The sequence below is a fragment of the Varroa jacobsoni genome, unplaced genomic scaffold, assembly GCF_002532875.2.
Source record: "Varroa jacobsoni isolate VJ856 unplaced genomic scaffold, vjacob_1.0 scaffold_33, whole genome shotgun sequence".
Lineage (NCBI taxonomy): Eukaryota > Metazoa > Arthropoda > Arachnida > Mesostigmata > Varroidae > Varroa > Varroa jacobsoni.
The window spans coordinates 203,855-217,557 of NW_019212935.1; the positions used below are offsets into that span (position 1 = coordinate 203,855).

The 13,703-nt window shown below is 38.2% G+C and overlaps 1 protein-coding gene across 8 annotated transcripts in view; it reads right to left on the minus strand.

Annotated features, from left to right (window-relative positions):
- Positions 1-2,919: 2,919 nt before the first annotated feature.
- Positions 2,920-13,703, minus strand: part of LOC111259549 (uncharacterized) — an 18,913-nt gene continuing 8,129 nt past the window's right edge. For 2 of the 8 annotated variants that reach the window (XR_015310659.1, XR_015310647.1), the window contains exons 2-10: positions 12,781-12,966; positions 12,165-12,348; positions 11,206-11,515; positions 10,668-10,887; positions 7,850-7,934; positions 7,384-7,681; positions 6,249-6,600; positions 4,721-4,815; positions 2,920-3,735 (exon numbers count right to left, since the gene is read on the minus strand). Coding sequence is in view for 1 of the 8 variants with exons in the window: in XM_022831705.2 (XP_022687440.1) it covers positions 6,903-6,922; positions 7,384-7,681; positions 7,850-7,934; positions 10,668-10,887; positions 11,206-11,515; positions 12,165-12,348; positions 12,781-12,966 (1,303 nt within the window). In the remaining 7 variants the exon portion in view is untranslated. The other 6 variants (XR_015310660.1, XR_015310658.1, XR_015310657.1 and 3 more) reach the window with 6 other exon arrangements.

Here is a 13,703-nt window from a genome sequence, read left to right on the forward strand (position 1 = left end):
ACCAACGACTGACAAAGCAACCTACCAGCCAACCATCTTTAGCAGTCGTGGTAGTAACTAGACAGACCCATGGGCTTTGCTTCGCGCCTATTTTACCTTGGTTGATTTAACCAATTTAGTTTGTTAATATTACACCTAACCTAATGTAAGCGATAATACATACCTACAGTTTATCGTCGTAGATATCCTGCTTATCTAACCCGTTATCACTTGGCAGCTGTTTCGTCAGCCCGATCTAATATGAACGTATTTGATTTGTGTCATCGCTAGTCTAGCTTTCTAATTAATATTTATGAAAAAATTCGCGCGAAACTATGTTAGAACTCACTTTCATTCCATTAATACATACGTAAACCGATACGACCAGTTGCGTCAATCTTTCGTCCGTTCTATGTTGAAGTATGCATTTCCGGTGTAGGACTATGTGCAGCATGTACTCAGCTCATAGGAATCTATCGCATAATAGCAAAAAAATCATCCCCTCTATCTGTCAAATTTTCGCTTTTTAAGGTGCATTTTTGACCCAAAACCGAGATCTCACTAGAGGCAGATAAATTATACCTCAATAGACGTTAAAAAATATTGGCTGTAGAAATAACTGTTTAATCGGTCCGTCGAGATATTTGGTCTAAAAATTGACACCAACAAAATGATACCATTCGAAGAAAAAATATTTTTGATATCTTGAAATTTCTTTAACAAGCCTCTAAAGAATATTCAGGAAAAATGCTCAAGTAAGATGTTCACTAGGCCAACCGCTACAACTACTTATTTGATACTTATCAGAAAAGCTATTACCCGCTCACAAAAGCACTCCAAAATAGCTCACAGCGCATTTTCACCCCGCTGTCACGTGAGTGAGGCGAACTTTTCAATAACTTTTACACTTTGAAATATCAATTTTAGGTATGTTAGGCACAGGGACATATTTTTATTCAATTCACAGAGAACCATCAATTGGAAAAGCCTTAATACTTATTAGGACTCCATGTTAAGTTTTCTTCGCTTGGGATGCATTTTCAATCTGAAAACATATGTATGTAAAAGGACATCATTGCACTTTGACCTAGTTTGGCGAGAGGTTTCGGCTGGTATTGCCAACGACTCCTCCTACATGAACCTATGTGAAAATATTCCACTGCCATTTTGTCAGTAGAAACTTTTTCCACAGAAACCCCACCAAAAATAGCCCACAACAACCCTTACAAGACCATGTATAAGAAAATCTCGCAAAAAAAATGCTAAAGAACCGCAAAAACGACCAGTTGAGCACAAATTAACATTATGCTCTGTGGGATGGAAAAAAACTACCCTCAAGGGAAAACGATTCATTCCAATCAGCTCCATCTGATGCGCAGCTCAATTCCGGATGATACTCTATGGATTAGCACAATCAGCTCACGTTAAGTCGGTTTGGTTCGAACAAACACGCGCACAGACACAGAGTTTTAACAGTATTCATATAAAATAGAAGAAATATTAATGGTATTTGTAATAATTGTGGCAATAGAATCCAGTGGTGGTAACGTCGTGATAGAACACGGCGATGATGATAATGACAAGGACAAAAACGAAACCCCTTCTGGTTGGTGGTGACGGTATTCTTGGAAACAGTAAGGGCAGTGCCGACAGTCGCAGCATGGGTGGCAAAGTCAACCGCTGCCACCATCGACGATAATGATGATGATGATGATGATGGCGGTGCTCCTGCTTCTGGTATTGGACACGACGATGATGATGGTGCTGCCGCTAGAGCAACTGCAGTTTGGCAAGAAACAGGTACGGCGGGCAAGCGGACAACAAAACGACGCTGTCACACTGTAATGTTATCGTACTGTCACCCCGGCAAGTTGCTTTCCCATATAAGAAAGAAAATAAGTAACCGTTCGTACCTGTTCTGCTGTTGATATTCCATTGTTATATATAACAACAGCTGGGTCGCGCATCACGTGCGCGGGACCATAGTTGAGCCGCTATCAACGCATACACATACCTGTACCTGACCGAAGATACAGTGAGAATATTGAATTTTTCTTCTTTTTTTTTTTTATAAGCGTGAAGCCTCCGTAACAAATTTTACCACTGCAAAGGAATCAACGCTGTGCTCATGTCTACTATGAAAGAGCATGCGAGAAGCACGAGGTTTCTTAGCAATGACAGTAATTAAGTTAATTTTTTTGTACGAATTCTAATTAATAAGGATTCAGACATTTTTGTTTATGTTTTGATTAAAATCAACTATCAAAATCCGCTGTACAGCACATGATCAAACCAAAAACTATAATTGTACCAACTGTCAAATTTTCATTTAGCTGTTCTATACGAGTAAAGAACAGTTGTGGGATTGTCGGCCTTGGATATTTGTGTAAATGTATTATAGTCGCCATTGGCAAAAATAAACTGCTTGATTATTGATTTCATTCCTCTCGTGAAGATGTGGTTTGCAATGCGCTTGAAAGTGTTCGATTAGTGTTTTGACTTGGCCAACAGCTCTCTCAAATTAAACGACATTATCACAGATCCAGACAAAGAACAGTTATGTTGTATTTCCAAATTCAGTGTTAATGTGTCGCTCTATAGAAAGTAAGTCGTTCGAAAAACTAGTTCATAAAAAGACGATGGCTGTAAGTTGAAGTTACTAACTGAGCCCAAAATTTTGCGGTAGTGATTTCATGCGATTAAGAGTTCCGCAAGTTGGGTTGTGGTATGGGATTTTCTGTCGTTGAGATGTCAATGCTACATCGCTTCGATGACTAACCTCGTAAGAACCCACTACCACTACCCGGTTCCCCTACCGAATTGTTATGTTCGCATACGCGAACGGGGGGTTCCACTGCTGCCATTTAATGCCCTATAGCAGAAAAGATGTTATTATGGTAGCTAGAAGTACCGTTTCAGAACCAATAAAAACGCAATCACTCTATATTTTCGTTTTGCCTTTTGAGGTTTATTATTACCAGTCATATTTCTTGTATAAGCTCATCGGTTAGGCTAAATCTTTGCTAATGGCATTCATTTCTTCATCTATCCTTCATTAACTAGTTACTTAATACAACAGTTTTGCTTATTCACTCAAGTACTGAATCGGAGATCCCGATTGACTATCATTCCTATGATACTAAGACGACAATTGCATCTTCAGCTTTTTAGAGCAAACTTAACAGCCTGTTGTAGCTACAGCAACTGTTGCTGTCAAGCGAGTGCTCTGCTACCCAGTGTGACGGCATGAACGTGATAACCTAATTTACTCAGCGGATTTCTTAGATTATTGAATTTATTGAAGTGCATATCTAACAACGATAATTGTATGACTCGACTAGCCATTGAAAATTGACGATCAATGGTTGCCCTGGCGAATTATTCACAGTACCTCCTTGTATCAATTTGTTATATTACAAAGTGAACCTCCCTTAAGTCTTGCTAGGAAAGTAAGAAACAGTAACTAGCTATTTTCATTGTTCTAGTTATTCCTATCACTGCTGGCAATCAAACTAATATTCTGTTATAGTTTCATCGTAGCGGCTATCAATCAGTACTATCTACTGATTATGCTTCTTACTCATTTGGGCTCTGTCAACGCGTTTGGAGATTTCAGCCAGCCGGCGAGTATACGCGAATTGCATCATGATAACTTATGATCGTTAACAACAGTTGCATTTACACTTGCAGAGTTATTGAACGATGGGCATTTTCATGAAACTCGCATTAGTAAAATTATCACACCGCTGACGTCTTCTGGAAACAAACGATGCATAAAAGTGATATATATATATATATATATAGAATAACAAACATACTTAAATATGAAATTTATAAGTGGCTCGTACTGTTGAAGAAATGTCTTAGGGGCTTTCACTCCAATAACTATCGGTGTCAATCGAGGAAAGCGGGAGGAGGCGTAACAAGGTTCCAATGCCACTGCCTTAAATAAGAGGTCGCATAGTTCCAAGACTTGTCAAAACGCGTTGAAACACATACTTCTGTAAAATTCAGCCTAAGACCATAACCGGGATACTATACTGAACAGAATATGAAGTATCCAAAGGACCTCTTTATTGAACTTTTGCGACGTATGGAATCTTCCAGCTTTCCTTTGAAAAACGTGGAGTACTTGAATAATGCCTACAGATTAAGTAGTTTTTTCCATAGTTTTATCATATGGTCGCGGCATATGCTAAGACTTGCCATTGTCATTTTAGCCAATGACGTGAACACTTGTGTAACATTTTATCATACTGTAGCTATGTATGTGTATTTATCATATGTAGCGCCCATCAGCAATATGGCGTACCCATTTCAGGAAGTACATTAATGCCCCTACTTGATGTCCACTTTTCACTATTTTACAATTCAATAAAAGTTAATGTTCTGTTGTACCAAAACGATCTGTCCAGCACTATTCAGCATTAAAATAGGGTGACTTTGGGAGATGAAAATCGATACCCTGTTATCCAGGAGCTCAATCGTTATAATTTGCCTTATCTCTCTTCACAAAAGGTGGCCATACAACGGCATTCAGAAGCTGATATGTAAATAACAGCACGACTTAGAAGCTTTCCACCTTTTTCTGGATTTGCAAGTGCAAACACGATCAAGGTCCAAACCATTAATTTCATTCAAATTTAACCCGCTGGATATATTGGAAGACAGGTTACTTAAAAGCAATCACCTGGTTTTATATATAAAACGATGTAACACAAGTAAGATCAATACCACTTACTATTTACCCTTGGGAAATCTCCAAAAGGCGCTGGACGACGACATCGTGTATATTGTTGACTTTGTTTCAGCGCATGACGTGTCCGTTAGAAATACCTAGAAGTGAAAGATGAAAGCCTGAGTTTGTCTAGGCGAGTACTTCGTTTTAAAAAAGCTACCTCGAATATATGCAAGGCTGCATAGTTAAGATATTTTTAAGAATGAGTTAGTCACTCCCAGGTAACTTACTAGTTCAAAATGAGCTCGGCAGATGACAAAGGATTCGTTATTTGTGTCAATTAAATTCTATCAGAATGTGTAATAATACGTTAAAAAGTCTCTTTAGGTCATTGCAAAAGTTCTGTTATATAAGGTCTTCGTTGAGCCTACATATTTGCTTCCAAGAGTCCTCCTATAGGTGTTGTAGAACTCACAAATCATTTGAGAAATCTGAGGAATCCAAAAACTAGGCCAAGTTACTCTTCAGAGGTGCATTTTTACATTTATAATTACAAAGCGACTAATAATACGGGTTGATCTCCTCCCTTCATCAAAAAATATGCATAATACTCGTGAAGAAACCCACAGCCCACATAAGTGCCACAGCCAAGAGCAATAAATTACTGCTCATAATACGATCGACAAATTCCTACCGTTAATGGGCTGCTTGTTGTTTACCTTCCTACTAATATACTTGATTGAGATATTGTCTATACTGCTATCTACGTCGCTGCTTAAGCGAAGGGCAGACACTATGATTCCATTCGTACCTTGAAACAGGCAGAGATGAGCACTCGAGGAGTTCGATTTCGAAGTGCGTACCTTGTCTATAGGAACCGCGAAAAATAAAACCCTTAAATATAGGCGTCCACTTAAACATCGCGTTCAAAACAAGGGTACATTTAGAAGGGAGACAAGTAAACGCAGTGAGAATGCCTCGTGATGAGTTACGGGATCAAATACGTATCAGCAATTGATCTTTGTATGAACTGCGCATACCCCAATTGTCTAGATCGCAGTTGTCCCCCTTGAAAGTAAACCTTCAGGATTTAATAAACGAGTGCCACAGTCTTTACCAACCTCTAAGCCGTTTCAAGCTAAATTGAAGAAATAGTCCTTACAGCTTTATTCTCACGTTTTCTTGGAACTGCTTGATCGCCTCGAATTTTTTTCCTTTCAGGTGTTACTTAAGTTTAACAAAAGAGGAAAGGTTATAGAAGGCTACACCTAGCGAGTACGATTTTAGAGGCAACACAAGCTCCGGGTTTTTCCGAAGGAAACATTAGAGCGAAAGCAACATTTCAGCCGGTGCATTATAGTAGTGAATAATTTCTCATGAGTTTAGGCCTTTTAGGAGAACTCATTGCACAATCTTTTCAAAACATCTTGGCCGTACGTTTTAGTAGGCATAAAACGACTTGGCATGAATATTTAATGCACGATAGTCGAAAAAAAAAACAGCAAAAAAAGCTTGCTTTTTAACATGGATTTTACAGCTGTTAGTTTAAGCTCGCTTCTGAAGTGATACTCATACATTTGAGGCTCCTCACCTGTAACGACACGCTGGAGAAAGTACATTTCCTAAGGAGTCCATTAAGGTTCTCTTAAGACAGTTGTTAACGGATCTTCGTTTGCGCCAAACGCAAATTCTTCAATACAATGCTTGCTGCAAGCTTCCACATCTCTAAATCATCTTTCAAAATCTCCGACATGAGTCTTGAAAAATATCTAACCCTTCTCCTTGAGTTGTTTCGCGTCTTGCACGTTTTGCTCAGTGCTCGACAGATCTCTCAAACCCGGCGTCTTCTTCGAAGCTCGCTCATCCATTGCGAGATCATTGCTGCCATTAATAATGCACTTACACGGAGTCATAGCCCGGTTCCTTCTGCAGAATTGGAACCACTTGCAAACATTTGATTTCATCCGTAACAGCGAATACAATGCACGCTTATTTTCGTTTTCCAAAAAGAAACGGACTGAAGTCATTTACTTCAATGCAGGCGAAGCATTTGAAAAACACAGGGCTCAATTTGGAACGCTTTAAAATTTGATTTGCTAGTAGCAGACAGGTACGAGAGTGTAGTGCCGCAACCTAATTTATAGATTCACCTTTTACTGACAAAAGTCCGGAGTATGGTCAACACTTTTTTGGCCCGCTGTGACCCATATGAGCTTCGCTTACAGATTAGTTAGCGATAATAATTCTAAATTATGGCCGTTACTTCTGAAAAAGATAATTGAACCATAATGATGGCGACGCTCTTTCTAAATACACGTTTGCTGCGTTTAATTCACTTCAGTCATAAATACAAACAAATAGATTACGAGAAACAGTCATCACGTAACATCATAGCTCAAAACAGACAATAGATAATGGCGTGACACTAGAAGAATCTATTTAATGTACATATATATATTCTCCTTTGTATTAACAATGTTCAGTTCGTTATTTTAATCGAATCTATTTTAGTATATAGACTGTCCCGGCTATTGTCTAGACAACGGACGTGTCGTATTTATTATCGTTGACTAATATTGTTGTTTCTATTAATATATAACAGAATTGAGTTAAATATGTCGAGTGGTTACGAATAATAAAATCACGTTGGAAGCCTCAAGCATTGCATCGGTATTGCCGATGCTTATGAATACACCAAAATTAATGTGAAACCTGTGGGAACATACCGACATGACTCGTCGCTAGGTGACTGCTGCATCCCTCGCGAGATTGAAAGCCCTGATCCGACGACTTTGTTGCCATTGCTGATGTGATCCTTTCTTGACTGCTACTTGAATCTCCGATTTGTAATGAACTAACTTGTAGCTGACTGCTATAACAAGTTCGCTGAGGTGACTTGATAGGCGACAATTCAATATGAAATTCCCCCCGTGGGATCTCATCCCTGTCACAATCTAGAAGGTTTTTATCTGATTCCTTATAAAAATCGTGGCACATCAAGCGCGAGCTCTCAATTTTTTGGTCCTAAAATAAAAACATTCAACGATACTTATTACAGAACAAAGAACTCCAGAATATTACAAACGTAACGTCAATTAGAAGTAAGCTGTTCATCATTCTCTTCATTGGAAAGCAACTAACGCTTTGGATATAGTACTCAAACAAGTTAATCATTATAAAGTAAATACATACGGGAGACTCGAAGGAATTCATCAGCACCGAGCAACTGGTACGCATTGTCCGTGGCGGAGAGGACAAGGCAATGGTATCGTTGAAACTGTAATAAAGTACTAAATCAGTGCATACACGATTTCTTTCCTTTTTACAATAATTTTATTTGTGGAAGCATTACGACGTTGTTTTTGGGAGGATCACGGTGCCCAAAATCCTTCTTAGAGAGCACCGACGCATATATCAAGGTCCCAACCACGCCAAACTAAAAGACGCTAATTTCCTTCTTTCGAGAAAGCAGTTTAATCAATGTGTACATGGGTCAATATCAAAAAATCGGTGCAAGCAACAAGTTTAATAAGTTGTCACCGAGGTGTAAGTAAAACTACTTTTTTAACCTTTGTTAATATGCTAGATCATCTCGCTCAGATGCGCCTGTCGATGAGCAACAGGCGGTTGCTACGATATTTTGAAATGATCGAAGGCTCGGATCTAACTCCCATCTCAGCGATTTGACACAGCATCTTGAACATTTTGCTAAAACTGCTCGCACACGTTTCCTTTCGTAATTGTAATAACGGACATACTTTATCTTAAATTAGTTTGTAGTCCTTATAGATAGTCAACTACAGCTCGGAATCTTTCGATTTTAATCTATTGCGAGGCTTGCAGACGCCTAAGCTGACTGAGAGATCCGCATTAAACAGGGAAGTTTCGGAGCAGGAAAAAGCTGCCTGTGGCATTTATGAGATACGAATAAGGATTCACACATCATAAAACTTCGAGAGGATCTTTTAGAATGTATCACAATAAACAATATAAGTTAAACTTTTCTATATAAAGCTAGATACTTTCGTAAGTTCACAGTTGAATTTTACCTAATATTGAATAAAAACTGTTTTTTGTCCAGACAACCTCAGTCAATGATATACTAACGATACTAGCAATCCCACTCGTCCGTTTTTAGGCTCCATTTTTGGATTCAACCTTTGTAGAAGTTTTTTTATTTTCCGAAGATACAAAAATCTTTCCATTAAGGCTTTGAAGAGGTAATCAGAACGAACTATGAGCTCAAGAAGGCAAAACATCCCAATAAGATTCGTACAACTTTCGGCGAGTTTCTAAAAATGTACGAGGCCGGGTGTTGACGAATCATAACTCCTTTTCTATTGGTCATGGCTAGGTATTTCCCTTAGACGCTGTATTTTAAACAGTCAAACAGTTTGCAGTCCATAACTGAGGTAGCGCTTTGTTTGTTTGAGAGAAGCTCATCAAAGGGCGCTTTCCTGCAGTCCCACGAAACGCATGGTACTACTTTTTTTGGATGAAGCCCGGTTTTAGCTTTTGTTGGAAAGGCACTGCTACGCCTTGACCGTGGTCTGACATGAGTGACGTTATGGTATATTTTCCACTTTCCATCACCCCTCACCATCTTTGCACGAAAAGGACTGTCCCTGCGCAAATTCATAAAATGATCGGCCGTGCACGCACAGCTTATCAGCTGATGATTGGCCAAATCTTGAAGAACTGACATATCTGTCCGAGCGACTTGACCATTGTTTTGCTAGAAGTTCTTAAATGCTCCACTTGTATGCTTAAATGTTTTCTGTAATCTGTTCATATGTGGGTTTTGGTCGCCTACAGTACAAATTTTGGATTTTTAGGATCGACTTCCAAGTGCCTTGCCTTCGATGCTTAGGTTACCAACTCGAAAACGAGCAAAAAACTTCCGTACCGCCTAATTGGCTATCGATATGAGTCTATTTACAAATTTCCGCACGAGTTTGAGCCTCGCTCGATTCTTTTTAAAAACAAAACAACAAAACTGATTTTAAAAAAACTTTCAGAAACGCTTATATATGGACACTTGTGCAAATTAATTGGAATGTATGATAGAATCCAACACATACGATTTGGAAGCCAGTCCTACAAATATAATAAAAAGCCTAATCCCATTAGTGGCGCCAAAACATAAACCACTTATGGAAACTTATGAAACGACAAAATATTTTTTGGTTTACAGCCAAAAAGTTATCAACATTTTAGGTCTCATGCATTTAGATGGTTTTTGTCAAACTGCATCTCTTAGTTTGTAGCAGTACTGGCTTTTCCAGGTAATTATTCTAAACAAGCAAAGATTGTTTCGCTTATTTATTCGCTTATTTAATATTTAGCAAAGAATTATAAATATTTATTAGGGATTCAGGTTTTGAAACAACGCGGTGATAAATCAATCAATAAAAAACAATAATCATAAAAACCATTTTAGTATTGCCATTATTAGATGCAATAGATACCCTAAAAATTGAACTAGAGAAATCTGATTTTGAAAAAAGTAGAGTTACGTTTTGGTCATCCAATACTGTTGGTTCTCTGTTCATAACCAAGTTAAAAGTTTTCATTGAACCCCACTGCTTAGAACTACTTATAAGTTACGCTAATAAATATTGTAGTTATAAGTGCACTAATAACATAAGGATGAATACAGTGACGGCATCGTAACATTGTAGTTATTATATACGATTTTAGTTTGTAGATTGTTATAGATACATCAGATTCGTGTACTTTTATGATTTAGTTACTACCAGATAATGCAGTTTTTGCATCGGAAGTTGAGCCCGCGTCAGAGCACCGACGACAATTTCGAGTTAGACAACTGTCTTAACCGTCTTGACTTAAAAAAACTTGTTAAAAAAAATTGAGCAAAAGAAACTTGTCAAGGCTATTGGAATGTGGCAGCTTATGATTAAAATATACAGAAACAGAAGCGCTGTAGAGATTTTATGAACTAACCTTTTTTATACACTAATCTTAATTTTTCTTACATTATTCTACATACTTGTGGTTTTTTTGAAAAACTGCAATTTCTTTTTTATCCTCTTCTTCTACGCTTCGGGAGGCGCGTGGACAATTGTGGGCGACCACAGGACTTTCGTCCTCCTCAGTGAACAATTTGCGGCGTGAGATCGAGCAAATCGAATCCGACGACGAACTTGATGATCTCGACGCATCCATGAAAGATTCCGGCACTTCTGTTTCCATATACGTAGCAAACGGGGCTGCAAGTTTTTGTATCGCTATTAAAATGCGTACATATATTTTCGAAGACCCATATCACATTTTGTACTTTTGAACTTAGATTCGCATTCATCGCATGAAGATGAGCCATAACTATTCGATTATTCTAGAGTATGGGCTATGATTACTGCCGCACAGAATATCAGAGGAGAACCAAATAAATCACATCCTGTGCGGCATAATGAAACTTACGGCTCGAGTACGTGAATCTAAATAATCCTACGCAGCTGCTGTCATTATGAACTAATAAGTGTTTATGAGGTGAATATATGTAAAATGTGTAGCTAAAACTATCGTACCGAACAGTTTATTGAGATCGACGCTTGGTGGGATTGTGACACACGTTTGGGTCGCCATATTTCGAACACAGGCTTTCTTCGGTGTGTAAACTGATGGAATTACACGTTTTGAACTCAAAGCTATGTCCTGTAATTTTGCTGTATCAAGCGATAAATAGCACCGTGTTCTGCCACCACCTTCAGCAGTACAAGGTGATGGAACAATCTTTGTTTCTCGAAAAAATTCAGCAATCCGATTTTGGATTCTCTGTTCAGCGCTGCCTGTTCGCGTCGGCGGGAGATAGAGTGCTGGATTCGAAACGTCGAACGCCTATTACAAAACAAAATATAAAAATAGGTAAAGGTAAACCATTTGTGCGTATAACTACAATAATGCTATTCGCTTCTCAGGTGACCTTAAACAATCAATAGAATTCGTCATAGATGATGATGGTTATTATTACCATCACAGTGTCAATATTCGTAAATACAGATTATAAATTGCATGTCAGTTTAATGAATCTGTATTTAAATTCAATAAAATTATTCAACCTCTTTTGAACTATGGTTAAGCTATATCACCAGGCGTAGTACCCTGGGCGATATCTAGACGATAAATTTAAATTACTGGTGTAAACGAATAATGATATTAATATAATAAGGTAAATTTGTACAAGATTCGTACAGGAGAAGGAAAACTGAAACAAGCTTGATGATCATTCTTCGTAATAAATGCTACTGTATGAAAGCATTCGTATTGTTGTGAAGTACGGTCACCATATCTAGTTACAAATACCACTTGGACTAAAGTTTCTAAAGACATCACAGAATTCTAATTACTCAGATTGGTCTTCCTCAAAGTCTTCATAATTATGCTGAAAAGTGATTAGGGGAAAGTCATAATTAAAACTTTTCCGATCCAACAAAATATACACCTCAGTGTACTAACTCGCCTATATTCCTTATGATGGTCGTCTTACCATTGGATTCATGGTTGACTGCCAATCGATGCATGGGCTAAATGTTGTATCGTCCAACGGCTGATTGATCATCTGCTTACTACTTTCAAAATCTTCCTGTGCACTAAGTGGCTCGCCTAGTCGGTCAGGTGTCGTGAAAGGGCATAGGCTAACTTGTCGCTTAGGTGTTGAAGAACCGCGAGTGCTTCAGGTCATTATTTAACGCCATGTTGTATTGTTTACCATAAAACAAAAAAAAATAAAGAACATTAACATAAATGAATCATCAGAAAAACACGTTGAATGCATTCAGATGGCTAAACGATTTAACAATGCGCTTATATTTACTCTAAACGTAGTGTCTGTAACATCAGCTTAGCAAAGACAAACGAGATTTCACAATTCATATAGTCTAAAATGTACTATCATCTTGAATATAACGTTAACGTGAAATGCATTTATTTTATATATTTTTCTAACATTGTTGACATATGCCAATTGCCAACAATGACAATTTTGAATACTAACGTATAAAGCCGTGAGATAGCATTTTTACACATTTTACACACACACACACACACACATTTTTGCATACGTAAACTTTTACGACAATTAGAATCGTAAAAAAACAACGTACTTGCCGCGTCGAATGAACACGAACTGACTGTTTGGTGTCTGCTGTGTCGCACCGCCATGTATGTTATCAATATCCTCGGTCGAGTTGAGAATAGGGGTCACAAACACTGAAGGCGATTGACACATTGTTGATGACAAGGGCACATCCTGCATTCGCACAGTACTGCGTCTTGGTGTCGTCATTAAACTATGTTGCAAATACACAAGCAAACGAAAAAGCACATTTACGCGTTATACGTAAGCTCGCTGTTAAGACTGTGCCCTCGGTATCTTCCTAAAATTTTGCCCAATGTGGGTGGGTATTTATTGCCCAGATTGTACTGTTCTGTGCTCCACAGTAATTTCGGGTGACGCGACGCACTATCGTCATCCACCTACTAACAGTCGTATCTCAAAAACAAATACAAAAACCTCGTTTAATTAAGTTTCAGCCTCATTTTATTAATCATTTTCGATACACGATAATGACTCTCTATTACTGCAAACGAATACTTGTACATCAGTACACCTCCCACCCGTTCCCGCATATATATATATATGCCTGATAGCGCAGTGTTGCGTTTGTGCACTAGGCTTAGGAACATGTGATGTTCCAGGTCCGGGTCCAAGCGTAAGTACACTTCCTTTTGTGCTGAGAGCCAGCCATCTGAATCAATGCTGTTGGGACTTAACTATACATACAACTCTAAATATTTCTTTAATGGCATCACCTCTATGCTTAACTATGGTCTTAAATAGAATAAGTACGTAAGAGATATACGACTGTAGCAGAGCTTATGATAATACTTTTTGAGACAATGACAGATTCTCAAGCCAGTTTCACTTAGGGATAAATATTGCATTGAAGAATCTAAATCTAAGTTTTTTTTTTCTTTTCCGACGATATCCCATACAATTATCTATAAATGGCCACGATATATATAC